We start from the raw sequence: 27,512 nt of genomic DNA on the forward strand, positions 1-27,512 counted from the left end.
TCGATAACTTACTCCGTTTCCAAGCAATCGATAAAAATCAATATCGATATCCTGTTTTTTGGGCAATTTTGGTAAATAATAAGAGCTAGAGTCACCAAACTTGACATATAGCTTTTAAAATATAATATATATATGCATTTGATGTTGGAAGAAGAGGGTTCAGGGTATCCCCTAGTCGAGAGCTCCCGACTAGAACCTCTTACTTGTTTATTTTTGGCAATACCCAATCGTTAATCTTTTTTTTTAGGATTGTTGTTAAAAAACAGAAAGGAAACAGCACATCAGAAATGTTTTCTTTTGTTAAGATTTTCAACATCGACCTTCGCTATACCTTAAAATTTGTACTAAGTTTCTTTACTTGAATTGAATGTATTAGTGTAACCCTCAAACTCGACCTCATTAGGTTTATTGGCACGCACTCGCCCCTGCTGTCTCTTGTGACATTTAGTATTCCTGCTTGTTTTAGTCGAGGCATGGCTAACGTCTAATTGGCGTTAAGTATACGCAAGGGTCAGGCATCGGCTGTGTTGATTTCGTCGTGGTGTGGTCAATCGCTAATGGTAGAAACTGAAAATTGTATAGGGCGCTTTTAATTTGATGATCATTGGCCTCTTACTAATCTTCTTCGGCTTTCTACTGGACGAGGAATATTTTCGCAGGCAAAGTTCAAAACGTGCACATAAAGACATATTTTTATCACCGAATTTTGATTACCGAATCTTGAAAATATTCCTTTGTTGTAGGGCTAAAAAAATGTCCAATCAAATTGTAACAGACTTTTAATCGCGTCGTGCATTATCTTGAAATAAGTGAAAAAGAAAATGTGTCTCAGCCTGCAAAACTTATTCAAAATCTGTCGAGGTTAGTAAAGAAATATTAAACACAAACTCTATATGTAAAATATTAATAATATGTGCAAACTACTTTTATCTTTATCAGTAAAATGTTCAGCTAAGGGTGAAAGGCCATCTAACTATTGCTATTCGGTATAACTAAATTAATATCTAAGTTAGTGTTTTTTGTGTCTCTTGAGACCATTTGGGTATTGTCGACCTTAGCTCATAAAGGGATGTAAAATAATTTTTGTTTTGTTTATAATAAGAGCTAGACTCACCAAACTTGGCATATAACTTCTAAAATAGAATATATATATATATATATATATATATATTTGATGTTGGAAGAAGAGGGTTCAGGGTATCCCCTAGTCGGGAGCTCCCGACTAGAACCTCTTTTTATTATACTATTGTACATTTGTCTACGAGGGTATTTAATAGTTGTCATCCTGAATATAAACGTTCTTTCGTGTTTTTAATTAAAACAACACGCATGTTTATTTGACGTTAAGCTAAGTGTTTGAAGCAGATCCGTTGTTAGCCTGCTCAAACGCCGTTAGTCAGTCAGTTTTGGCAAAATGTGGGCTTTACTTGGTATTCTGGTCGGGTTGTTTAACAGCACAACCACAACTACAACAACTTTGGAAGCTTCCTTGGATGTGTCAGACATTAGCTGCCTGATCGCCACAACGGAATCCGCTCAAACCACCTATATATATCGATGTTTTAGCTGCCCCGCAGCTAATTCTGTTACTTATTTGACTTTGGAGCAGAAGCTGTATCGTTGTGTGGCTTCGCAGTTGCCGAGTTGTATGCGCAGCATAGAAGCTCACGAGATCGAGCCAATTCATCAGACAAGTAGCATGAATATTTTTCATATACCCGCTGGCGACGCTGGACAGCCTCTGGTGCGCCGAATTGTGGACATGCTGAATGCTCGACAGCCGAGGCGACATGTCCATAAATATCTGTTCGTTTGGCCAGAAGCTAGTGAGCAACAGCTAAGGCAACTGTTTGAAGAATGTTGGCGAAAGCAATTGCTCTTCGCTTTGGCAATTATCCACCAGGAGGGTATCTACGATTTCCAACCATTTGGTGAAGAGGGACTGGAACTCAAAAAGGTATCCAGTGATGCCTTCTACATTGACAAGTTGAGGAATTTGCATGGATATGAACTCCGGTTTTCTATGTTCACCCATCCGCTGCGGGCCCTGCCGCTTAATCCTGTGGAGAGCGCAGGCTATGAAGCTATTGATGGGTCCGTTGCACGACTTTTGGCTAAAAAACTAAATGCCACAGCTCGCTATGTGGTGCCTCGTGATGGCGAAGCCTATGGACGTTGCCTGGAGAACGGCAGTTTTACGGGCGTCGTGCAGGACTTGGTAAATGGGGAAACGCATATTGCACTCAACATTCGCTTTGTCTTGGAATGTATGATGCCGTTGCTAGAATCGCTATATCCATACACCCGAACCGTTCTCAGCTTGGTGGTTCCTGCGGCGGGACTGCAACCGGAGTATCTTATCTTTGTGACCGCTTTTCGGAATTCCGTTTGGCATCTGCTACTGGCCAATTTCTTGATTGCCTTTGTGCTTTTCCTCATATTACAGTGGCTGCTAGAGAGCATTGTCGGAGATGCTGGTTCCCACTGGTATGATATTTTTGAAATGCTCTTTAAGACGCATTTGGGCCAACCCGTCGATCGTTTCTCGCGCATCAGCTCTCTACGAGCATTTCTCATGGGATGGATTCTTTTCAGCTATGTGTTGACTTCTATATACTTTGGTAAGTTAGAGAGCAGCTTTGTCCAGCCAAATTATGAGCCACAGATAAATTCACTGGATGAGCTACCACCACATGGTCTGCGTGTGCACGGAATAGATACCATGTTTGAGGCTGTGAGCTTATCACTTTCGGAGCGACATTACCGTCTTCTTACAGCCAATCACCGAGTGCACCCTCTTAGAGATAGTGAACATTTTTTTGAGCTGTTAATCAGCCGTCGTTATAAAAAAGACGTTTTTATTATGCGTGATGACAAGGCCAGAGAATTCCTGGCTCTCACCTACAATGCAGAGGCGGACCGTCCCGCCTATCACATTGTCAAGCAATACCTGAGATCTATGCCGAGCACCTATGTGCTACCACTGGGCTCCCCGTTTTTATACAAGTTTCAGCGAATGTTGAGTAATTTTTATGAGCACGGATTATTCGAGTATTGGTTGCGCAGGGATGTTGTGCAACGGAGTCGAACCTCGCAATCCGATGAATTTTTCGAGGATCTTGGAGCGCAGGCAGACCTGGAAGCAGAGGATGCAGATTTCGAAGAGTGGCGCCAAAAACGAGTGGTGCTTACTTTGGACATTTTACAGGGTGCATTTTATTTGTGGGTCATTGGCATTATTCTGAGCATATTTGGATTTCTACTGGAGCAGGGCTATTTCCAGTGGCGGCGCATGCAACGTGGGACACTTTTCCACGTTTGATTTCGGACCTTAGATATTTGTATCTTCAAATCATAACAATTAAAATCAGTAAAAATAATTTAGCTGCTTGTATAACATTGACATATTTATAGCTTATATTTCACGGCCAATCGTATGGCAAAGAAAAGAGTTCATCCAAATGTTTTCTCTGATTATTCAATTTTTCTAAACTTTTATCAAATAAGGTAACTACAGTATACATTTAAGTATCGTTATTTTTATGGTCAGGACAAACACTACTATATATATATAGACTATTATTACTAGCGGATAAAACTAACAAAGGAATTACATTCTTTATAGCCGATTTGGGTGACAAATAAGGTAAGGTGCGCTTGGCTCTAGAGACAAAGGGTTTTTCAATTTTCTTTCCATTATAACTTGGAATGACATATTCACGTTAACTTTCCATCATGCGATAGTAGTGAGAACTGTGTCGTATTACCTCTTTTTGCCTCTCAAAACCCTTTGCATTTATTATCATTTAAATAGAAAGAGAATTGACAGAAATTTGGAAAGTTTGCCCGAAATTAAACAACAAAATTGAAACACGCTGTGTACACAACTATTGGGATTTCATTCCGTTCATATCAATTGGTTTGGTTGTAGCTTGTTCTGCTAAAATGGCCACAGGCTACAGTTCAACGCAATTGCAGACATCTCGCAGCGATGAAAGGATCAAGGCGAAGCGTGGCAAGGATAAGCGCAGCGACGAGAATCAAGACTGGAACGCTCGTCGCAATCAGTCCAGGTCGATCACTGAGAGAAGCAGTCAGACGAGTCTTAGAAGAAATACAAGGCTGCAATCTCAGAGTCGCTTTTGTGTTCAATATAGCGATGATGATTCGTATGAAACTGTCGAAGAGTTGCTGAATACAGACTTTAATTTGCTGCTCGCTGTGACGCCTAAGCCTGAGGAGGTATTTTGTCCAAAGTCCTCAGATTACCAACTGGCTATGCATTGGTACAAAAAACTTAGCACCTGGAAGTGTGAGACATTAAACGATCTTCGCTTGCGCCAGGTTTACATGAGTCACCTCAGCGTTTGTTTTAATCAAAAGCGTCTTCGCGGAATATTTATGCAAATACCCCCGAATGAACTAATTTTGGTGGATTTCATGGAAGCGAGCGAATCACTACCATGTTGCACGTCCACGTCAATGGTCAACACCAGTGCCTGGCAGACCATGGCCACCATGATGCAGCAACAGCCGGAACGAGCAACAGGTAGTTGCTGCAATCAGGCAGCCAAAGCTAATGAATCCCATGGAATACCGGTTGGTGGCCCTCGCTCTGCTGGTGGCAGCAACAAGCGCAGGTGCTCACTCAGACCCGCACACAAGATCACTTGCAAGTCGAGGCCCAAACTCGTGCCTAGATATTTTGCTGATGCAAAGCAGAATTTATATTCCAGCAGCGGCTCAAGTGTAAGTTGTGCGTATGCTCCAGTTACGGCTACGCCACAATTAAATAAAAATCAGCACGGGGCTGGCAGCATTCGGTACAGTAGTCACAGTCGGCCGCTAGACGAGCAGGCACGCAAGGATATGAACTACCTGTTGGAAACCATAAAAAGTGAACTATGCGGCCAGGATAACCAGAACACTGATGAGCACCTAGAATTGGAACTGAGGCGCTATCGCGATTTTTATGCACGGCATAGGCACAATGACCCCGAATTTAAGGTCAATGTGGCAGCGGGTCCCGAAAAAGAGCGCACCTTCATGCTCCTGAATATGCAAAACGATTTGGTCAAGTTGTTGTCTGAATGAAAGCTATAACTCAATTGTTATATTTTGTATGTTTTTTAACAGACAAAAATAAACTTAGTCATGAAGTTTAAAATTGTTTCTTTCCATTTTTTAAGTCATTTTATTGAGCAATAATAGTTATATTAAAGAATATTCTGGATGGCTTTAAATTTAAAATTTGCGATATTTAAATTACAGTTTTTGATTGATATCCTTTGCATTGCAGGTCAAAAATCTGGGGACGAAACAACAGCCCAGCAACAGCAGCAAGAACATCAATATTCAAGCTCTAACTCCAACAACGGCTCCCCGCAGCGTGTCACCCACAAGCGCAGCAGCATCACGGTGAATATGCCTGCGGCGGGTCTGGGTCAACGACCGCCCAGCATCATTTCGACGGCCAGCCAGGACGAGGGTCCGAGTGCTGAGAAAGCGCCCGAGCTGAAGATCAAGCTGCAGTCGCCATGCGATGGCGACCCGGAGCAGCTGCACAGCCTCAACTATGTGGATGTCGGCTATCGCCTCAATCCCGATGGAAGCGAGTCACGCGAAGTCTTCAGCAGCGAAGCGGATCTCTATGTTACAGCCAAGGTGAGCGACATGCAGCGTAAGTTCCACGGCGCCAATGGCTTCTCGCACGAGTCGAGCACAGTGTATGCGATAATCGTGCCAGAGCAGCAAGAGCCACAGGTGGACACGTCCTCACGTGGTCTTCTGCAGTCTCCTACATCAAGTGTCGATGGATCGCCGCTATATCGCGGCGTCTTCAATTCGCCGCCCATAGGTGTGGTTTCGCCTATAAGGCGCCGCAACAATGGGCAGCAATGTGAACAGAATGGCGAAGGGAGCGAAAAATGCAGCACCAAATCCACTCCGCCAATGTCGCCAGCTCGTGCCGGGCTAGTCAAGGGTATTGCGCCTATAGCGTCCCTAGATCCTCATGAGGCGGAACTCAACCTGGAGGAGGAGGAACACGACGAGCAATTGGCTGTGGAATATGTCGAGGTGATGGAAGAGGAGGCGCCTATTTTGCCTGAACGCCGTGCGCCTGCACTTGAACTCCAAGATCTGGAGTATGCGGACACTAGCGCAGGCGAGGATGAAGAGGACATATTACAACATTTAAATACCGATGTCATCGATGAGATGGCCAAGGTGCATGTAACTTCTGCTTCTGGTTCAGTGTCAGCTTCTGCTCCTGCTTCCACCGCGGCCATGCCACGTGATGACAGTTTACCGGATGCCATGACGGCCGCCGAGGCCGAGCGATTGTTGAGTTCAAGGTGAGATTTTCTCCAAATGCATGCTGCTCCTTATATATGTTTCAGTTAGTAAGTAGTGATAGTGAAGCATGTGGAATCAGAATGGATATCATGAATAATATTTTTACGAAAACTTGCTTCAGTAGGCAGCACTCAATTATATTCCTTAATATATATTTATAGTTACAGTTCATATTGCTTAAGTTGGTCTTAAGCACTTTTAAATAGCTTGCAGTCAGAGTTCAAGCGGTTAGTCCAGGCTTCTTCTGTATATCCTCTTAGTTTTGAGTTATTTTCTTGATGTAATCCTTCTTCCTGTTTTATTCACTCACAACTAGTGTAAACATTTATCTTAGCCTCCCAAGTCGGCCTTTGTTTGGCTGCCTTAAGTGCCCACTGTGTCTATTTAAAGCATTTATAATGATGGTCGCAGCTCCAACCTCATCAACATTGTAATTTGAAGCTTTTCTATTGTTAGTCGTTTATTTAGTCGCCTTACGCAGAGCTCTAGTTTCAGATGTGTCACCTTACGTACTATCTAGACTCTTGTGCTTTGCTTTAACATTGAATTATAAAAGTCCTGGTCATGTACCAATTTATTAAATAACGTCGTGTACAAACTACACTATGCCTGTTTGGTTCGCAATAAATGTTTGAACTATGTATAATTTGGAATAGTCAGAGATCCCAGGTGTAGCATACAATTGTGGCAGCTGTTGCCCACATCTGGAATATCTATGTAAACAGGTGTCTAGTAGTGTTTGCAGAATTTAACAGTCATTTATTTCGACTTCTGACATCCTTCTGCTTTTGCACTAGCACCTGCTACTGATAAAAATGTTAAACTGAAAGGTGCATTTTTTTCTGTAAGTGCAAACTTTCCTTTGCCTTCTATCAATCAAATAACCAATTTTATCTATGTAAATTAGTACCTACAAATATTAGTAGTATATATTGTAGTATAGGTATTTATATATATTATATAAATTTATATTATATATATGACTCACTAGACATATATTTTTGTCCGGGCTGCTTCTATCTGCCTGTACATATCAATATACACTTGCTACTCATTTTCAATTTGTCTCAACAAATCCAACTCAAAAGCACCCCCCGTGAGAGAAGTGGAAAGCGAGTTGAGTTCAGTTTAGCTGTTGTGTTAGCTGTTGAATAAGTTGAGTTTCTCTTTACTCTCTCTCTCTCTCTCTCTCTCTCTCTCTCTCTCTCTCTCTCTCTCTCTGTTAAGCTATCGCTCGTTTTCTGTCCAATTCTCTAGCAACCTTGCCTCCCTTGACTCATTTCGATTTGCGTTTGGAGTTTTTGAGCGCAAGCCGTGCAGCTTGCAGCATAAACAGACCCTGTTGTTGCAATTCCCAGTAAGCAATCACATGGCCGCCAGAAAGCAAACCATTCGCCTCTCGCATTGCTGTTGCGGTCCTTCAGTTGTTTCAAATTTCTGTGGCAATCGGCATTTTCGTGTGTCAGCGTAGTTTTAATTAACTTATTGTGCATGAACGTAAAAACAGCATGAAGCAAGGCATAAACTAGAAGAAAAAAACATAAAGTTAATCTAAATCGTTTCGAAAGAAAGTTTAATTGAAACGCATTCGCTGCATTTTACAGTATGCCAACGGGCTGTTAAACTCGCTAACAAGGCTCGAATTAAAGTGACAAGCCCCATAGAAAAAAACTTAAATTATATTTCTTTAGAGTAGGTGCCAAATGTGATGGGAAATATTTTTTCGCTTTTTCTTTTTTTACAATTTTGCGGATCTCTGGCAATTCCATCCATTGTAATCATAAATGCATCTTTAATGGCTATAATGGCAAGGGACAATTGGAATATGACTTGTTTTTTAAAGGGGTGCAAATTGATGTCGATTGTAATCGAATAGGTCGCTCAAAACAAGCAGTTATCTCTCTCGTTATTTCTAAAGTATTGAATGATTGAATAAGCACCCAACTAATATACCATTTGGCACTCTTCGAGAGTAATATTTATAAAAAAAATCACACATACGCCTCGTAGTTGTCACTGCAGTGGGGTCTGGCTACAGTGCCACGAATTTCATCTCTTAACTTAGAATTTATAACTTGCCCGAAATATAATAAATCTTTGTCTGATGACGTCGCCTTCAGTCCCCAGCTAGGGCCATGGACTATTGATGGTGTCCTTGGCCAAAAGTCGCCCCACACTGTGTGTGAAAACCACAGATCTGCTCATTTATCTGTGAGCTATTCGTTTGGTGAACAGAAAAGCGAGTTTGGCAATATGCCAATTTGTGAGGACCAAATGCGTTTGTCCTTGACACTCGCCGAAATTGTTGCGAATTCCCATTTTCACTTTAAGGTCTTTTTGATGGCCAATTGTAGACAACTTCTAAACGTAATAGGACTTAAACTTTAGCTGCATTTCACTTCAGCCATTGCACCTATAAAATCCAGAAAGGATAAACTTTTTTTTATAAATATTATCAGCCGAAGTAAGTTTTCTGTTCACCAAATATTCGCGTAGGTCTGGAGGAAATATCAGAAAATATTTTTAGTATGCCATTATGAATATAATAACTAGAAGTAAAATTGGTTGGCACTGGCTAAAGATAAACAGCTCCCTAAAAATAGATTAACCCCCCGTTCTTTGTTTAAATATTACTTTCTGTTTATTTGCGTGCGGAGGAAAAGCTGAAGCCACATTTATTGCCTGCAACTTGATGAGAATAGGTACAATTAAATGTCTTATTTAGCTAAGCACTTCACATTTTGCAATTTATTTATCTCCCTTCCCAAATATAAAAGGCTATAATGGTAAAGCTGCAAAAAGTTTCTAAAAGGCAACAAAAAGCAAATCTATCTTTCAAATTGTACTCTTGACTAGCATCAGTTAATCACAGCCATTAAGAATGATTCTTTTTTGGATTGTTTCCCCTTCATGATCATATATATCTGGATTCATGTAAACTTTTCTCCTATCTATTTACCATTTCTTCTTCGAGTGCCGTGGCATTTATAACTTTCTAATCGCATGCTTCGTGTCAAATGACTCCTGTTGCTGCCATAAATTGTGGAACTAACAGAAGATTTGACTTTCAAACAGCGTCAGCATTCACCTTGAGTCACTTTATTGAGAAGTCCGAATTCAAAATAGGGCCACAGAACTCGTCTTCACAAAACGGCTTTGATATATATTCTTGATCAGCATCAATAGCCGAGTCGATCTAGCCATGTCCGTTTGTCTGTCCGTCTGTCCGTCCGCCCGTCCGTCCGTCCGTCCGTCCGTATGTATGAACGCAAGGATCTCAGAACCTATAAGAGCTAGAGACTTGAAATTTTGTTTCCGATAATCGATAACTTACTCCGTTTCCAAGCAATCGATAAAAATCGATATCGATATCCTGTTTTTTGGGCAATTTTTGTAAATAATAAGAGATAGAGTCAATAGAACCTCTTACTTGTTTTTATTAATTTATTTGGTGTTGGGATAAGAGGGTTCAGGGTATCCCCTAGTCGGGAGCTCCCGACTAGAACCTCTTACTTGTTTTATTATATATTTAACAATGACTGCGGGTCGTATTTATGACGTCATTCTGTGCAATGTCACTCAATAGAAAAGCCCCACTCAGCAGCGACAGATTGAGAGATTTAGTGAGGTGTACTCAGTGAGTGAGAGAGAGAGCTTGAAGGACTTTTGTTGGTTTCCCGCTATTGTGACTGTTCTTTCATGGGATAAAACTACGTTCGTCCATTAGTGCTGTTGTTTTTTAAATTAATTCAAATCGTATGACAAAGCAACAAGAGTTGACCTTGTTTTACCAAGCATATATACCCAGACACACGTACGCACACGTACGCTGTTTGTTTAACTTTAAGGTGTGTCCTTATGTAAGGACTTTTCTCTTGTGGCTTTTCCTAATGAGCAATGCCGCGCTCTGCTCTGCTCTGCATTACGCTGCCCGAATCCGCGGGCAACATATAGTATTCAACAACAAGAAATACACCGACAATAACACCTTTGCCCTACTACAACCATTAGAATTCACCCAATGTTAACTGCGGGTTAACAGTTATCCTCAACTCTCAATTTTTGGAAAATTGCATTTGACTTTCTCGTTCTGAACATTCGAATATTAAAAAAAAATGCTTTTGGCTTTTCACTTTCTATAGGGCATATTAACTAAGCCAGGCACTTTAAGATGTGCGAAAATATACAAACTATGAACATTAATATTAAGTTATTGCACAACAATATGAAAAGGGTATTTTAGTTGCTTAGCTGTTTATTAATTGATTATCCTTCGTTCTTAAAGTTTACTCCAATAATTTTTGATAACTTTCCTGTTTTCTAGGACTGTCAGGTTCGTCTCTTATTAGAATAATTTAGATAATACGCTACCCAAATGAAACTTTCTACTGTTAACCGCGTCTGCGTAAAATATTATTTTCATATATAACGAGGGAAAAAAGTGTGAGCCATATAACACTGATATTACTACCAGTCGCGTTTTTTTATTTGAAGTATAATTGGGTTGGCTTCTATCTTCTGAGCTTTAAAATTGTTGAATTACCGTCGGATGCATTAATCGATAACGCCCTCTTTAATTGAGAGCAAACTTTCATTTATTGTTTAATTGCATTTTATTGGCTGTTTGTAGGCATGGTGTTGTTTAGTTATGCAAAATTAATTTGGCTTATAATTATAATTTCAAATATACCAGACACGCAGCTGAGCACAGACAATCGCAAAACGCGTTATTTTGATTCAAACTCACTAGAAGCTAATTAGCAAAATGACAATTAAATCGACAGTAAATATTTAGTCAAGAGTACTTGTAAAAAAACCCAACAGGAAAAAAATAGAGAGTTAAAAGTGTAAGTTGAACACAAATATCCTAATATAAAGAATATATAGTAATAGTGCGAGAGAGGGAGGGGACCAAATAATGGACGTTCTTACAAGTATTACAAAACTCCTGTCTTCCATGTGCGGAGCTCCGTGTGTTGTTTTCTGTAGCAGCCTGCCTCATTATCAACAACATAATCAAGCACTTACAACATGCAGCAACAGCAACATGAGTACCAAACGAGTGGTTGTGCATGTGTGTGTGTGTTTGTGTATGTATGCTAGTGTGTATATTTTAGTTGATTAGCAACAAGAGCAGACGCCAGCAACTTTTCCATTTGTTGGCAGTAATGACCAAGCACAGACAGAGAGGGTCAGACACACACACAAACACACCCGGAATGATAGTTTAGTTATGCTAACACGTGACGTCACGCACTACCGAGAGTGACGCAACACTTAACCGTTAAATGCACCCAACAACTAGCATACGCCCATTCTCTTGGTCTCGTCTCGCTGCCAACTGCTGCTCAGGTGCAACCTGACGTATGCGCATTTAATTCACTTCATATAGGTTCTTTACTCATACGTTGCCGCCTCGTGGTGTGTTTAAATCCCTTCTCGGAGGACCTAGCTTTAATTAACTTAAAAATGGTTAGACCCGAATTCATCCGAAAGATCGGATTTGTCATACGTGCCACGCTCACTTTCATATTTTATTAATAAGTTATTAATTTGTAGATTATCTATCAGTTTTCATCATCTTAGTTCGATGTAAATTAAATGAGTATATTTTTTATTTTTAAAAGGCATGTTCTTTAATATTTAATTGTAGTTTTAATTTGCATGTACGTATATATTACTCTTACATTTATATATAATTTAAAATTATTCTTTCCCTTTCTTTTATGTATTGATCTTGCATTTAATTCCCGTATTTGACTGTTATTGTTGCTTTTGTCCATTGTCCTACAATGTAAACTTTGCTATGTGTATGCTATGTATGTGTATTTTTGCATCTCATGCCGTAGCATTTTGGAAAACAAAATCAGGTTCGTAGTGGTCAAAATGCATAACGTAACCCCTTTCCAATCTGTTCTCCAACTGACGTATTATTAATAACAATCTTTAATATTGCTTTCAATTGACAGACAACAGTCGCTGCTATCCGACGAACAGGCAAAAGAAGTTGAGCAGATACTCAACGTGTCGCCCAACGTGGGCGTGGCTGTTGCTGCCGTTGTTGCCACAGCAACATCTCCGACTACCATCAAGAATCACACCGAGGAGTCTACAGTGGCCAAGGAGGCGACAATCCCGGCCCAAGTCTGCCAAGCTCAGCAGGACACTCAAATTTCAACTGCTCCTGTGGCTGTTGTGGAGGATGAAGGGTCAGATGAAGAGGAGGACCAGCAGGTCGCAGAAGACTTTGATTCGGATGACGTTGAAGCTGTTAACATTGTTGGCATTGGACATGCAGTATCCACAATTGCTTCGTTGAATGCGACATTCGTAAAGGCGGATAGTACAGAGACTGAGACTGCCACAACAACACCATCGACAGCAACAGCATCAACTACACGGCACGACGACGACGAGCCGGAGTGGCTGCGTGATGTGCTCGAGGCACCAACGCGTAGTCTAGAGAATCTGCTAGTAAACACAACGACACGCCAAACGGAACTTGAGAATGGCTACGAAGCCACGGAAGGGACCGAGGGAAAACATTCCGACTTAAATCAGACCTATGTGACCGGTGAGTCACTGCACGAATCAATTGTGTCCGTGGAGTCCACACAGTCGGATGCGACGTTCAATCAGACGACTACCATCGACGACAGCATCATCTCCAGCAAGCACAACTCCACATATTCGTTGGCGGATATTGAGCAAGCAACTAGTTCAACTGTTTTGAGCACTGGTATTACTGAGTTGGACGACAGTCAGTATTATATACCAGAATATCCGCCAGTAAGGAGCAAGGAGGTTCTTGTGGAGGCGGGCGTGCATTATTTTGAGGATGGCAATTTTTGGATGGAAGTGCCAGGTAGGTCGAGGAGGCTGGGTCTACATTTTTTTAACCGATGCACTAAGCTCGCCACTTTGAAAATTCTAAAAGGTCTGCTAGACTTTGACGACGACGACTGCTCCTATCCTCCAATCACAGTACGAAAGAATCCAAAGGTCCGCTTCAGCTCCGGCCCCATACACGTATATTCCACATTCTCTGTGACAGACTACGATCGCCGAAATGAAGATGTCGATCCGGTGGCCGCGTCGGCCGAATATGAACTGGAGAAGCGTGTCGAAAAGATGCACGTCTTTCCTGTTGAATTAATGAAAGGTCCCGAGGGCTTAGGTCTCAGCATTATTGGCATGGGCGTTGGCGCCGATGCTGGCTTAGAAAAACTAGGTATTTTCGTCAAAACAATCACAGACAACGGCGCCGCAGCACGCGACGGGCGTATACAAGTAAGTAACATCAATCCTATACATAGTATATGTATAATGTTTTTGTTTTCTTATCCCTGCAGGTCAACGATCAGATAATCGAAGTAGACGGTAAAAGCCTGGTGGGCGTTACCCAAGCCTATGCAGCTTCGGTGCTGCGCAATACATCTGGTTTAGTCAAATTTCAAATCGGGCGCGAACGTGATCCCGAAAACTCCGAGGTTGCCCAGCTCATACGGCTGAGTCTGCAGGCTGATCGCGAAAAAGAGGAGCGCATTAAACGGTAATCCATAAAATCCATCAACCTGTCCTGTTCAATCGATTACTCATTGCTTCTTCCTTTTGCTTTCTCAGTCAACAAGAAGAGTATCTCCGTCGCACGCTCGACTACTCCGAGGATTCGACGCAGCCAGTTTCAGCTAATTCAAGTGTCTGTGAGGGACCATCTAGTCCCGTACAGGTCGAGCATCCAATGGAGGTCGAGGCCACACACTCCCAGGAAGTTGAGTCGCTCAAGCGTCTTCTACAGGAGGTATGTAGCGTAAGCATATCCTGTACCCATGCTCTGTTTGCAGTTGTGCTAAAATCGTGTTCTTTTTCTCTCCTTTTGCTGAATTTCAAAATTGGTTTGTTCTACGCGGAAATTGAAACGCAGCATAAAGCGGTAATTGGTCATGAGAAACAAAACGTCTCTTAAAGAAAAACAAATCATAGTTAGTCCTCATATCGCCCAATATTTAAGTTTATAATATTTTCATTTGAATTTCAATTTTTGAAAATGAACTTAGAGAATATTCATTCTACATAAATTAGTGTTTGCAGCTTGTCATTCTGGCATACATGCTTCTTTCTTATCTGTTTATCGTCCGTATCTAGAATTCGCCCGGATGGTACCAAAATATGAACGATCAGTAAAAAAATAAAGCGATAAGTTTTGCTTTTGAAAATATTGTAACCAAGCTTTCAAACGGCAAACGAATTGATATATTTATTTAATCATAGGGATTAATTAAAACACCAATGGTTTTTAATCTTCTTTACCCCAAAAATATTTATTGTTCTCCTTTTTACTTATAATTTATGTTGTTTTTGTTTTATATTTTTCATTCAGAGCGAAATGGGTTGCATGGTTAAGGAAGAAATTATTCAAAATCTTAAACGGAAGGTTTGTTGGACATTTTTTTATTTTGTTGTTTGGCTATCAATCTCATATCATCTCATAAATTCCACAATAATAAGTCAAACTAAAACTAATGCTTTTCCCATTTCCTCCTCCATCTATAGTTGGTTAAGCTCGAGACAACAGGCAATGAGAATGAACTGCTGAGCGAACGACTGCGCCAGAGCGAGCGTGAGCTGGGCAATATTAAGAAGGAGGCGGCCAATCTTCAAAATATGCTGCAGCAGTCGCAGGCACAGTATATGGCACTGGACAAAAAGTACAACAAAGCAAAGAGGCTGGTTCGCGAGTATCAGCAGCGTGAGCTGGATATGTGCCACCGCGAGGAGTTCTATCAGCAGTTGTTGCAGGAGAAGGACACTGAGTATAATGCGTTAGTCAAAAAGCTCAAGGATCGTGTTATCAATCTGGAGCATGAACTTCAAGAAACGCAGCGAAAGGCTGGCTTTCCAGTAGGATTGCCCTACGATAGCGCCACGCTAAAGTTAACGCCCCAAATGATGCGTAAGACGCCTCCAAAGCCACTCTTCCATAAGCTGGAAACGGAGCTATCCGACACGGAAATCTCGGATCTGTCACCGGACGGTGATTGCGTCAAAACGGCAACCGTGGAGCGCAAAGTTCCCGTAAAGGACGAACTGGACGCGGCCGTGCCGCAGCACGAGCTGCTAGATAACTCTATCAACAAAACCAAGATCGAGCTGGGTGAGTACCTGGCCCAGCAATTTTTTTCAGCTTCTGGCACTTCGTTAATTTGATTTTAATTTTTGTTGTGTGTGGAAAGTTATGATTAAGTTTTGTATCGTTTTCTGATCAAATTTGTACGCTTTGTCTGTGTGCTAAATGTTTTGTAATTCTTCTTTACGTTCTCTCTCCTATCTCTCTTTGTATTTTGTGCGCATTGTTGCTGCCGCTCAATTTGATTGATTTGTGATTTGCTCTTCCACGTGCTCGTGTGCGTTCCATATTTGTTTGTTCGTTTGATTTGAAATTATCACGCCCACACTGCTGCGCCTTCTCACTACCATAAAAAAACAAAATTGATTAAATATCTGATAAACAATCAAAAATGCAACAACAAAATATAATTAATAAAAAATAAATCTATAAAAAAATCATCGAATTTAAAAATAACTAAACAAAAGCCTCCCGTGGTGGTCTAGCTAATCGCCAGATGCCCTCGACAAACGTATCTAATGGTAGTAACAGCAACGCCAACGGAGCCAGCGAATTGCTGCTTAATGGCAATCTATGCAGGCGCAGCAGAAGCAACAGCCGTAGCTCGGATTGCACTCTGGATGACAGTGAGGAGGAGGTGGAACTGGAGCAGAGTGCACTCAATTTGGCTACGAGTGTGTCTTCCTGTCATGATGGCATCAATCTATCCAATGGTAACTCCCACCTGCTGGCCAACGTGAACAACTTGCTGCAGAATCATCCACCTGCGACAAATACGCCTATTGGTAGCGGCATTGTGCCAGCCGGCAATGGACATGTAGGGACCACAACGGTCATACTGCTTAACTCGACGTCGTCAGCTTCTTCCAGTTCATCGAATCAGTCTACGGCACGCGAGGCTCAAATCAATCAGCTCTACGCTCAGGTGCACAAGGATCCCAGCAAGCAACAGCAACAACAGAATCAGGCAACCAGTTTGTTTAAGAATGCGGTGGGCTCGCCGGCAGAGACTGGAGGAGGATTGAACGACTTTCATCGCGGAAGCATGACAACCTTTGGCACTGCCAGTGGCGGCAGTGCTAGCAATCGCGATCTCAACAGCTCATACGACTCTATAGTGGGCTCCAATGATAAGTTAGCAGAGAACGATCAGGGCGAGAACTGGATGTATCCGAGCCGGCGTCGAGTGGCGCCCAATGGCAGCAAGCTGTCGGGCTCCACTTTCACTGAGCAGCTCAACCAAGCACTGTCCGATCGTGAGAGGTGGGTGACATCACACACACACACACACACACACACACACAGCACACAGCTAAACAAAATGTTATACGTTCGGAATTTTGCAGGCGTCTTGGAGACGGCTCCTCGCGTCACTCCAGCGACGATTACACGGAGATCAACAAGAGCCAAAGTGCCGCAGCGATTAACTGCAAGACGTTAATCAACGAGATTCGCCAGGCGGTCAATGAAGCACAGCCAAAAGGTGAACTATTCAAAAAAAAAAAAGACTTGAAACCGGTTTCAACGAAGAATCGTTGATAATCCTCTAAAAGACTAACTCAAATTCTCTCCTCGTTATCAAAGACTTCTTTCATAAGCGCCATCGATTCATGTGCACATAAAGACATAAATTTATTGTTATACATACCAAGCTGTTATGATAACCAACTACTGTTGTACTCAACTATATACTGTTGTATTGAACGTTAATGCGTGTGCCATTCCATTTACTGAATCCCTTAGTAATATTACTAAATTGTTACACGTCGTGTTATAGCCATACATATAATTCACGCTTTCTTTCTGTCACTGTTCATATGGTGCATACAACATGGCATCAAATGAGTAATAACACAACAATGATTATTCTTTATATTTCTCTCTCCTCTCTCTTCTTTGCTCTCTTGCTGCTATGACTAACCATTAACACTGTAATTCCTCTAAAGTAAAACAAGTTGTTCCGCAATCGCTCTCCCCGCCCGGTACAGTGCCCTGGCAACAGCAGCATCATCAGCAGCATCAACAGCAGCAATCAGCGCATGTGACCGGACCGCCATCACCGACTAGCATGTCTTCAGACTGCTCCTCGCCCGGATACTCGCCCAGCCGGACCCTGGATCTGTCTGGTTCTAGTTCTAGTTTTTCGGATCGAAAAGCGGCTGTCGCCTGCTACAATTATAAAGGAGGCCCCGTACACGAATGGACCAAGGAGCAGGTAAACATCTAACCGAGAGAACCTACAAGCTTTGTCAAATATATCAACGAAATAAACAACAAATTGGACTGCACAGGTGGGCCACTGGTTGATGGGCATTGAGCTGGAGCGCTATATACCTGTCTTTAAAGAACACAACGTGGAAGGCGGCGCTTTGCTTACTCTTGACTCGAAGGACTTTAAAACTTTGGGCGTTTGCGGTGATGACAAAAATCGGTTGAAAAAACGCCTAAAGGACCTGAAGGCCAGCATCGAAAAGGAGCGCAAGGACATGGAACGCGAACGTCGCGAACGCGAAAAGGCCATACGCAAGGCTGAAAAGAAGGCAGCCAAAAAAAAGTAGTTGAATTCTAGATTTTAAGCAACAAAGTAGCCAAAAACCAAAACCATATATTCATACTAAGCACTCATAAGATCTATGCATACCACATCCAATGCGTTTAAATATATATTTATATATTATATATTTATATTTAACATATTATATATTACATAGTATATATTACATAGTTATTTATCTTATAAAATAACTTACCAGAGTAAACGTAATTTATTTGTACAACAGACATCTATAATACGTACTACATTTTAACTTATTGAATCTAATGCAGCATAGATGTATTTATGAACTATTCTAATAATAAAAAGCAAGCACGATGTGGTCAGGGAAAGTAAATTACTATATTTAAAGTTACTTCAATTGGCCAATCTCTACATTTAAACCCTACAAGCTGAAAAACACAATTTAAATTAACCGAATCAAAGCTTAAGCACACACCAACACCCAACACAGAGAAGAAAAACAAAGCTAACAAGAGAAAGCGTTGGACTGACTGATTTTTATGAATTATTAATAGAAAACGAGAGAAATTCTTTATGCAATTAAAAGCAAAGGAAACCGATAAAGGAGTTTGAAGCAAAACCCATTAAACAATTGAATTGAAAATGAATCACGAAAAGTCTTACGAGTATCACACTTAAGGAATTAGCTGAACAGACTTAAAGCGGCCTTCAACAGCTGCTTCTACTAAATATAAAAAAACATACGTTTAACCATAAAAATACTAATAATATATATATGTAATATTTAAGTTAATTGCAAAAGGCAACACAACCATAAGTTAAACAATATATCTCGTGTTTCTTTGTTTTCTATAACCTTGTGCAATTTTAAGATTAGCTTACAATATTGTAATCGCTGCAATTGCATTGTATTTGCCAAGATAGTGATGTAATTAGTCTCAAAGTTTTCTAAAGTATTCGTGTTTGCTTAATATGTTTTGCAAGCCACTTAGGTACTTAAGTCTCAAAATATAATCAATGTGGTTAACGGATAAGATAATTGATAATAGATCAATAAAATCATAAGATCGGACATGCAAGTATACCAGGATAAACATAGAGAGCAAAGATCTTACCCTAGCTAGTATAGACATATGCCCATTTATATGTATGTTTGTGTGTTTACGTATGTCTAACTTTATGTTTTCGCGTGACTGCACTTTATTTTTACTTTTACTTTTGTAACATACATCTAGTTGATATATAAAATATATGTATAACATAATACTAATTAAAATGTTATTCTTAGTTTAAATGTTTGTCTCGTTCACTTACTTTTGCTCAATGTATATTTTTATTGACCTCTTAATCCGATTTTGAAATACAAGTTCTTATCGTTCTTTTCTTCCCAATATCACACAACAAATTTCAATAAGACCACGGCTGTTTTATAAAAGCAAAGTAGCCATTCCTTTGCAATTCCCTAACATGTTCGCCCAGCTAAAATATCTCTTTGGGTCATTTTTACAACAAATCTGATATTTATATCTTTAACTTGCTTACCTAATTTTTTTGACAGAATCTCCAAATACCTTGCCAATCAAGACTTTTTATATATTTGACTTTGGCGAATTACTTAGGTAATTCAACCAATTGGATTTATACTTTTGGGGTAATTGTTTTTATGTTTATTAAACAAAAGGAAATTGATACTTTGAAAGAGTTTGGCCTGTATCGCAAAATATTACAAGACAAAACACTTACAAAACACATTCGTGCCTTTTTCATTGCAAAAAACCGTCCCACATAAAAAAAAGCTCTTTTTTATTATTTGATATAATTTGTCCGAACCGCGTCCAATAGTTCCACACTTTTAACCTCAAATTAAATACAAAAATGTTGAACTATTAAAGTTCCGCATATACGTTAAATAAGAAATATGTTTGAGCAGATGATTAGCGTGTTAAATTTTTTTTGTACTAGTTTAAAAAGGAATTTTGGTTTTTTTTTTTTTAAGTTGCAACAAATTAAATTGTTTTTGTAGCTGTGGTTTAGTCCGAGTCTGGATTGGGGCTACTATAGTAAATTCTTCCTTTTTTTTACAAATGTTTACTTGAATGAGCTTAAGTTTATGAGTTTATGTTCAAGTTCTTGTGTGAAGGGAAATCTTGGCAGTGGTTCACGTGACTTTCTAGGTATTTTCAGTACTTATTGGTTAGCAATTTCAAACTTTTCTGTAAGAATCAGCAGGTGACAAACTGAAATCAAACCTTATCAGTGTAAATCAATTAACGTACAACAATAAAATCATTCACCATACGATAATAGACATAGTTTGTCTATAATTTGGTGTCAAAATATGCAACTGAACTGGTTTTACCTTAATTTTTCGCTGAACTCAGCCAGTGTAGGTTTCAAAACGTTCTGTTTCATTTTATTGGCTGGATTAATTAATAATTGTTTCACAAAAATGTTCATATTGTAAGCAGACAAATTTCGCAATATCAATGCAAAAACAGTTAAAGCACAAAAAATAAACAATAGCAATGCAATCAACTTGGCTAATCCAATAAAACTATATTTAATCAAAAGAATTGAAAATCATTAAAAATTAAATATAATATAATATATATGTCTTGCTAATAAGCTAACGATTTATACCCAAAGCAGAAAATAAAATAAACGTCAAACTTAATACCACAAATGTTCATCCAGAGGCAGGCAAAGATGACTGATAACTCATGATTCTCTTATCAGCTGCTGTTATCTGTCTGCATCTGTTTCTATGTCTATGTCTGACTTGTGAAAAGATTTTTTACATCAATAACAAAAAACAAACAAAAACAAGAGAAATGCGCAACAATTTTCTTCGAGTTTTCTCATTCTCTTTATCATAAAACAGCTCGGTTCCATGTGAACGGAATTTTTTCTTATCAGCTGGAAATTTTCCATGCTCATCCACTGACTACTACCTGCTGCTTATTCAAAGATCAGATTTTAGTTTGTGCGGGAAATTCAAAGCGAACCAGCTCGAAATTTATTAATATGCATTCTTTTGTTTTTACGTATTAGTAATTTCTTTGATTTAAATTTAAAACTTTACTGGAAAAATAATCATATTATTGACGTGAATAATATTTACATAAAGAATTAATAGTTATTGCCATAGTTTTTCAGAATACAGCGTTTTTTTTTACAAGAAATTTTCTTGAGTCTAATGAGGTCTGCACAAAGAAAAATAAATTTGTTTACTTGAGTTGTAAATCGCTTGGGGCATAAAAATATATTAATCTCGCTGACGTATACCCCCCTCGAACTGGGCCTGATAAGCCAGATAATTTCAGTCAGTATTTTTAGTACGGTAATACTATTATTATTGCAATTTTCTTAATGGCAGACAGTTTCTGAGCTTGTCCGAAATGTACGTGCAAATATTTTGCTAACAGTGGTTGCCAGGTAATATACATTGCAGTGGCGATTACATATGGGCTTTCACTGTTCGAGCTTATCAACGAATCGGATGATTTGAGCATTCAGTAAAAATATTCGCCTTGTTATGAAGCACAGCTTCTGATAAGCTCAACAATAATAACAACAATAAATTTAACGTGCGGCATGTTTTAAAAATTTTCAAAAATAATGAGAATCACGCAATATGTATTTGCTTATAGAATTTTTGTAATAAGTTCGGACGTAGCCTGGACTCCTCATAATTTTTTGGGCTTACCTAAGTAGAGTTGCAATCAGGAGCTTAACTTTCCTGTGTCACAATATGTTTAAAATAAAATATTAAAAACTGCTGTAATGTTGCAAAAGGTAATATAATTTAATCTTATCATTGGATAACACAATCTTTGTCTAATAGTGAACACACATGTGGGCAACTTTTAATTGGTGATATTAGGGAAGCAATTTGAGGGAATTAATTACGTTGATTGTGTTTGTTATCAAATCGGAGGCGTGTTTTAGCCATTTTTTTATTTTAATTGAAAATTTAGTTTATTTTGTGTATTTGTTTGTTTTTATTTTTTTATAAATGTATTAAATTCAGCTCAATTGAATTAGTTAAGAGCTTCGATTCCGGTTTGTATAGTTGACGTCGATGGAACGCCAATAACAACAAGCGCAGCTCGGATCCTAAATTGAATATTGAACAATAAACGCTGGCTGAGTCGTACATAGAGGCAGCGCAGCGCTGCGGCATCGACGTCGACGTCGCTGTCAGCGTCAACGTCAGCGACACGCCAGCTGCCTGCCTGCTGCTTAAAAGTGGAAACAACGCTGACGACGCGGCTCAATTATCAAAGTACACTCGAGGAGGCAACTGGAAAGCTAGAAATTTAAACGCGAAACGAGTAATCACAATAAAGGAGAACTTAAAAGTGGATCGCGACAATAACGAGATAATAAAGGAAATTCCAGTCTGTTGAATTTAAATTAACTTTGATTTTTTTATAATCAAATCTGCGAACTGATTAGTAAGCAAAACCATTGTGAAAGTTCATCTCGGCATTTACATAATTTTGTGAACACAACGCAACCTGTGCAAAGTTATATAACATTTTTCAATTGACAATTAACTCAAAACCCGAAAGGAAGTGCAATACAATATGACTGGCTATAATTCCAAAGGCGACGTGGCCACCAGCAATGGAAATCACAACAACAGCAGCGGACACAGCAATGGACACAAGGCCGCCGAATATACCGCGCAGGAGAACCACACGTAAGTTACCCACCCCAGGCTGTGGGACGAAACAAAACCAAAAAAAAAAAAACACCAAAAAATAAAAAAAAAAACAAAAAAACAATAGAACGCTTGGTTATTTAAGTAACCTGCTATCAAGAATGCACCATAATTGATAGCTTTTTATAGTTGTTGGCATTGTGGTTGTGGGTATATATTTCTTGTCATAGTCACCCTTTTCCAAAATCGATATGTATCGATTTAGTTTACGGCCCTTGTGCTAGTTAGTAGGCCTTGCCTTATTTGTGTCCTGGTTCATTTATAAATGTGCCCATTATACAAAATTGTTTTTTCATGGCATAACCGTTCGGGACTGGGCATAAAATTTTAACAAAAAATATATGACTCTCAGTTTGACTATATCTCGGCCCATCTGGTTTCTATACAGCAAGAAACTCCTAAACAGCAGAATGTGCTCTCGTGATTGCTGCTCGGGCAAGGGTGGTCCCAGCAATGCCAAGGGCACTGCCTGTGCCGACAAGAAGAATGGCAAAACTGATGTCGAGATAATAGTACCCACGCCTCAAAGTTTGCTGTAAGTTTATGAACGAACGGGCAGAAAGTATCTTCGATTTGATTTTAAGTTTTAAATCAGGCATCTAGTTGCATTTGCTAGACTGAGCAGTAAGCATGTATTTTCTTAGCAAACAAACAAAACCTTCCAATTCGATCTAAATTTTCACAATGTGTAGTCGCGATTGCTGCTCAAATCCCAGAGGCAAGGCTGGTGATAAATCGGCTATTAATGATCCAGCTGACTCAACCATAGTGCCAACTGCTCAGAGCCAGCTGTAAGTGTATATTTTTCTCGTGTATATTTGAATACATTCTACTGGACTGTCCTTGATCTTGCTGCTGATATTGGGAGTTGACAGATTGTCGCTAAAGCCAAGCATAAGTATGACATTCCAGAATACACAATAGGGTTATCAATTTGAGTAGCGCTCGATCGCTCATTAAATCAAAATGTTCCATAAAAAACCGTCGTGACATTTACTAGCTGTATGGGAGATTACGAGAGCTACTTAATGCTGATAATTCTTACGGCAAGAAATGCTAATGCCCCCAGGCGATCCGGTCGGATCCCCAACTATAGCCCCAGCTTCATGTAGCTGCTGATAAACTCGCGTTGCGTATGTTTGTTCGTTTGCCAATTGCGCATGTAACGTGTTGACCCAGTTAACTAAGTTTACTTAGTCGCTCATGATTGGCTAACCAAAATGGGCGTGTTCCGCGATCTTGACATAGGCCTTTATCTGGAATTATTCATTTTTATACGGTTAGGCATAAAACAACTGAGCAACAAACTTGTAGTTAAAAATTGGCATCTGTTCTTAAAGCCATGTGTCGTTTCTTTTCGGATTTGTTTTCAAACTGGTTAGTGTAAAGTATTTGTCTCTATGATTCCAAATAATTAACTTGAATATTTGAACATATAGCCTGGATATTCTAATATATTCGACGCTTTTGCATAGCCGGTTTCAAAAACTTCATTAAACAATTTCAGCTTCAACGAACCAACAAATTAAGTATTATAATTTTCTTGTTGAAATTTTACATGCTTGCTCTCTGATTCGTAGATCTTGTTTTTGTATAATCAATATTCGCCCAGAGCCTCACAATGGTGATGAAACCTCTGTCTAGATTTCAGTATATTATCACTTGCGATAATGCTTGATTGGAAGATAATCCCATTATGTAAATTACAATACTTGCGGTGACTTTGAGGAAGCGAATCACTTTATTTTACACCATTTCATATATAGAAAATTTAATTAAATATTTAAACAAAGTTTAAAATTAAAATCTTAAATTTTCAAACATTTACAGCAGGAGTGACAACCGTATACAATGCTCCCTTACACCCGAAGAGTTTCGCGCTTTGCGCGTCATGCATGAAGAAACGTTTGTAGACTATGTTACTTTTGATGTGCTTGTCCCAGTTCGTTTGTCTGTATGTCTGTGCACCACCCGGGCGTAGATTCGTTCTTGTAATTGTACTTATCGTACTTGCACTATCACACCGTGTTTTACTTCACAAACTTGTATTCCATCAAAGCTATTTTAATTTGTATTTTTAACGATAAGATTTATGCAAACTTGAAAAGACGTTCTTGTTCACCGACTCTCGCTGTGCCAAACAGACATTTTTTAATGTACTGTCCTGTTGCTATAATAATTCATATTAAATATTTGTCATTCTAATATTATTGTTATACCATTTTTAGGTATCCCTATGAGGTCATTCAGGAGATCGCCGACTTCATTGTGAAGGGCTCAGGCATAAGACCAAAGATTGGCATTATTTGCGGATCTGGGCTCGGCTCCCTTGCCGATATTATTCAGGATGCCAAGGTCTTCGAGTATGAAAAGATCCCAAACTTCCCTGTATCGACAGTCGAGGGACATGCAGGCAGACTAGTCGTCGGTACGCTGGAGGGCGCTAATGTCATGGCCATGCAGGGGCGCTTTCATTTCTACGAGGGCTACCCCCTGGCCAAATGCTCTATGCCGGTGCGCGTAATGAAGCTCTGTGGCGTAGAGTATCTTTTTGCTACAAATGCGGCGGGCGGTATAAATCCCAAATATGCGGTTGGCGACATTATGCTCATGCATGATCATGTCAACATGCTGGGCTTCGCTGGCAATTCTCCCCTGCAGGGACCCAACGATCCACGCTTTGGGCCCCGTTTTCCCGCTCTGGTCAACTCGTATAACAGGGACCTTATCAACAAGGCGATTGAGATTAGTAAAATAATGGGAATTGAGTCAAATATACATGTTGGTGTTTACTCTTGCCTTGGAGGACCAACCTACGAGACTATAGCCGAATTAAAGGCACTCCGCATGATGGGTGTTGATGCAGTGGGCATGTCCACGGTGCACGAGGTCATTACAGCTCGCCACTGCGATATGAAAGTGTTCGCTTTCAGTTTAATAACCAACAAGTGTTCCATCGAGTACAGCGACAAGAAGGACGACGAGGCCAACCACGAGGAAGTCATGGCTGTAGCCAAAAACAGGCAGAAGGCATGCTGCGAGCTGGTTTCCCGACTTATAGCTGAAATCCAAAAAGGGTCGTAGACCAGCAGTCACCTGAACGAGGAATCTTCGCAGCTGCGTTCGTCTGGTTGATTTTAAAATTATTTTTAACCCTAAATCAAGTTTTAAAATTTACAGTATAAGCTAAAATATAGATATTTAGATATAAGCATATGCGTAATGAATGAAGCCTAGAATTATGGCGCACATTCAGTCAAGCAGGTGGATCCAATTTTGTTGATCGTTCAATCTCCATTTTAAAATTAAGCATTTCTGCCAATCTGCCTAAAGATCAGGTAAACAGAAATGCCCAGAAGATCGCGGAAAATATTGTTCAATGATTTTTTTCTCCTGGCGAGTCCTGCGTCAAACACCACGTATGGGATAGGACTATTATCTGCCCAAAGATCATCAAAATCGTCCTTACGGTTTCAGAGATATGGTTATTGTCTTTAGAAAACATTAAATTGGCCACCCTAAGGACCTTTCTGATTTCTTTTGGACAAAATGTAGCCCTTGTCCTGCCAATTTAGAATACGCAGTAAAAAGGACAAAATCCTTCAAGGAGCTGAGGAAAAGAGATTTTTCTCTGTAGAGATTAAAGGCTGTAGATCGGCCGCATCCTTGCTGACTATGATGTCCATTTGCCAACCGTAAGTCCTTATCTTCCCAATTCAGAATATATATTTAAAAAGACGAAAGTCCTTTAGACAGCTTAGAAATAAGTTCATTTAGTTCGTAAATTATTGATGCCATAACTCGGCCGAATTCTTCCGCATCCTGACAAGTCCTGTGTCATACAAATCGTATGAACAAGGACCATAAGCTGTCCAAAGGACAACAAAATCGTCCTTTCCGTTTCCGTGATATGGCCAATTTTCTAAAAAGGACATTTTTCAACTAGTCATAACGCGGCCAAATCCTTAAGGATATCAGAAGGATATGCCTTTTTAAGCTCGTGATGATCAGGACTATCGACTGGCATTCAAGGATTTTCATAATTCGACAAAAAATTTCGTCGAAATTTATCCTAGGGGGTTAGTCGCAAAATTGGCAAAAATCGAAAATATCCGGGCTAACTTTGCCATTTGAAGGACGATCAGGATATCCTTTGGCCAGTAGATAGTCCTCGCCCTCCAAATAAAGAATATACAATCCAAAGGACGAAAGTCCTTCAAACAAAAAAGGTTTAAGGACGATTTTGTTTGAAGAAAATAAGCCATAACTCTCGTATATCCTTGCGTATCCTGGCGAGTCATATGTCAAAATAATTTCATTAAGATCGTCCTTGTAGTTAAGGAGATATTTAAGGATTTGTGTTTTCAGGCCATTTCCGTGCGCTCTGCGGCTGAAATTCTACAAGTCCTGGGATTCTTAGATGACCCCATATTTTTATGATGCAGATCGATGCAGGGGGTCCATACGGTCCTAACGCACCATGTCCTTTGAAAATCTATAAGGACATGCCCGAGTTATGTCCTATTTTCCTTGAATAAAATGCCTTTGTATATATTTACTTGTTTATTTTAAATGTGTTTTTATCTTTTCAGACTGATAAATTAAGGACTACAATGAGCTCTAAGGACCTCCGCGACTGACAAATCAAATTTTTCCAGGATCGGACTTTTATTAAGCCAGATATAGCTATTTTAAGTTAAAATACGCAAAAATTATAGTCCAGTCTCGTTTTGTATAATTTTAAAAGAAATAATTAATAAAACAAGAGGTTCTAGTCGAGAGCT

The 27,512-nt window shown here is 39.7% G+C and overlaps 4 protein-coding genes across 11 annotated transcripts in view; all 4 read left to right on the plus strand.

The window, feature by feature from the left end:
* The window catches only part of LOC115768097, an 85,786-nt gene extending 65,825 nt beyond the window's left edge, over positions 1-19,961 (plus strand). Inside the window, exons 4-15 of one of the 5 annotated variants that reach the window (XM_030712586.1) lie at positions 5,300-6,356; positions 12,207-12,227; positions 12,327-13,222; positions 13,295-13,647; positions 13,710-13,909; positions 13,981-14,158; positions 14,738-14,791; positions 14,911-15,511; positions 15,952-16,747; positions 16,831-16,967; positions 17,431-17,699; positions 17,776-19,961. In XM_030712586.1, coding sequence (XP_030568446.1) covers positions 5,300-6,356; positions 12,207-12,227; positions 12,327-13,222; positions 13,295-13,647; positions 13,710-13,909; positions 13,981-14,158; positions 14,738-14,791; positions 14,911-15,511; positions 15,952-16,747; positions 16,831-16,967; positions 17,431-17,699; positions 17,776-18,042 — 4,829 coding nt within the window. In that variant the 3' untranslated portion in view covers positions 18,043-19,961. The remainder of the gene's footprint in view (positions 1-5,299; positions 6,357-12,206; positions 12,228-12,326; positions 13,223-13,294; positions 13,648-13,709; positions 13,910-13,980; positions 14,159-14,737; positions 14,792-14,910; positions 15,512-15,951; positions 16,748-16,830; positions 16,968-17,430; positions 17,700-17,775) is intronic. The other 4 variants (XM_030712587.1, XM_030712588.1, XM_030712589.1 and 1 more) reach the window with 4 other exon arrangements.
* LOC115768103 lies at positions 1,415-3,322 on the plus strand. Its single transcript, XM_030712595.1, has one exon. The coding sequence runs from the start codon at positions 1,415-1,417 to the stop codon at positions 3,320-3,322; it is 1,908 nt and encodes a 635-aa protein (XP_030568455.1).
* On the plus strand, positions 3,818-5,136 carry LOC115768098. Its single transcript, XM_030712591.1, has one exon. It carries the CDS (start codon positions 3,946-3,948, stop codon positions 5,092-5,094), a length of 1,149 nt encoding a protein of 382 aa, XP_030568451.1. The 5' UTR covers positions 3,818-3,945; the 3' UTR covers positions 5,095-5,136.
* A 2,334-nt stretch (positions 19,962-22,295) lies between the features above and the next one.
* Positions 22,296-27,512, plus strand: LOC115768072 (purine nucleoside phosphorylase). Of its 4 annotated transcripts, XM_030712534.1 has the most exons (4): positions 22,296-22,707; positions 24,559-24,633; positions 24,957-26,423; positions 27,321-27,512. In XM_030712534.1, exons 1-3 carry the CDS (start codon positions 22,592-22,594, stop codon positions 25,810-25,812), a joined length of 1,047 nt encoding a protein of 348 aa, XP_030568394.1. In that variant the 5' UTR covers positions 22,296-22,591; the 3' UTR covers positions 25,813-26,423; positions 27,321-27,512. The 4 variants fall into 4 exon arrangements, with proteins under 4 accessions (XP_030568394.1, XP_030568395.1, XP_030568397.1 ...); XM_030712535.1 differs by lacking the exon at positions 24,559-24,633 and having other exon boundaries at positions 22,297-22,707; XM_030712537.1 differs by lacking the exons at positions 22,296-22,707; positions 24,559-24,633 and adding an exon at positions 23,138-23,263 and having other exon boundaries at positions 27,321-27,510.

The sequence above is a fragment of the Drosophila novamexicana genome, unplaced genomic scaffold (genome assembly GCF_003285875.2).
Source record: "Drosophila novamexicana strain 15010-1031.04,08,12 unplaced genomic scaffold, DnovRS2.1 tig00001624-arrow-arrow-pilon, whole genome shotgun sequence".
Classification (NCBI taxonomy): domain Eukaryota; kingdom Metazoa; phylum Arthropoda; class Insecta; order Diptera; family Drosophilidae; genus Drosophila; species Drosophila novamexicana.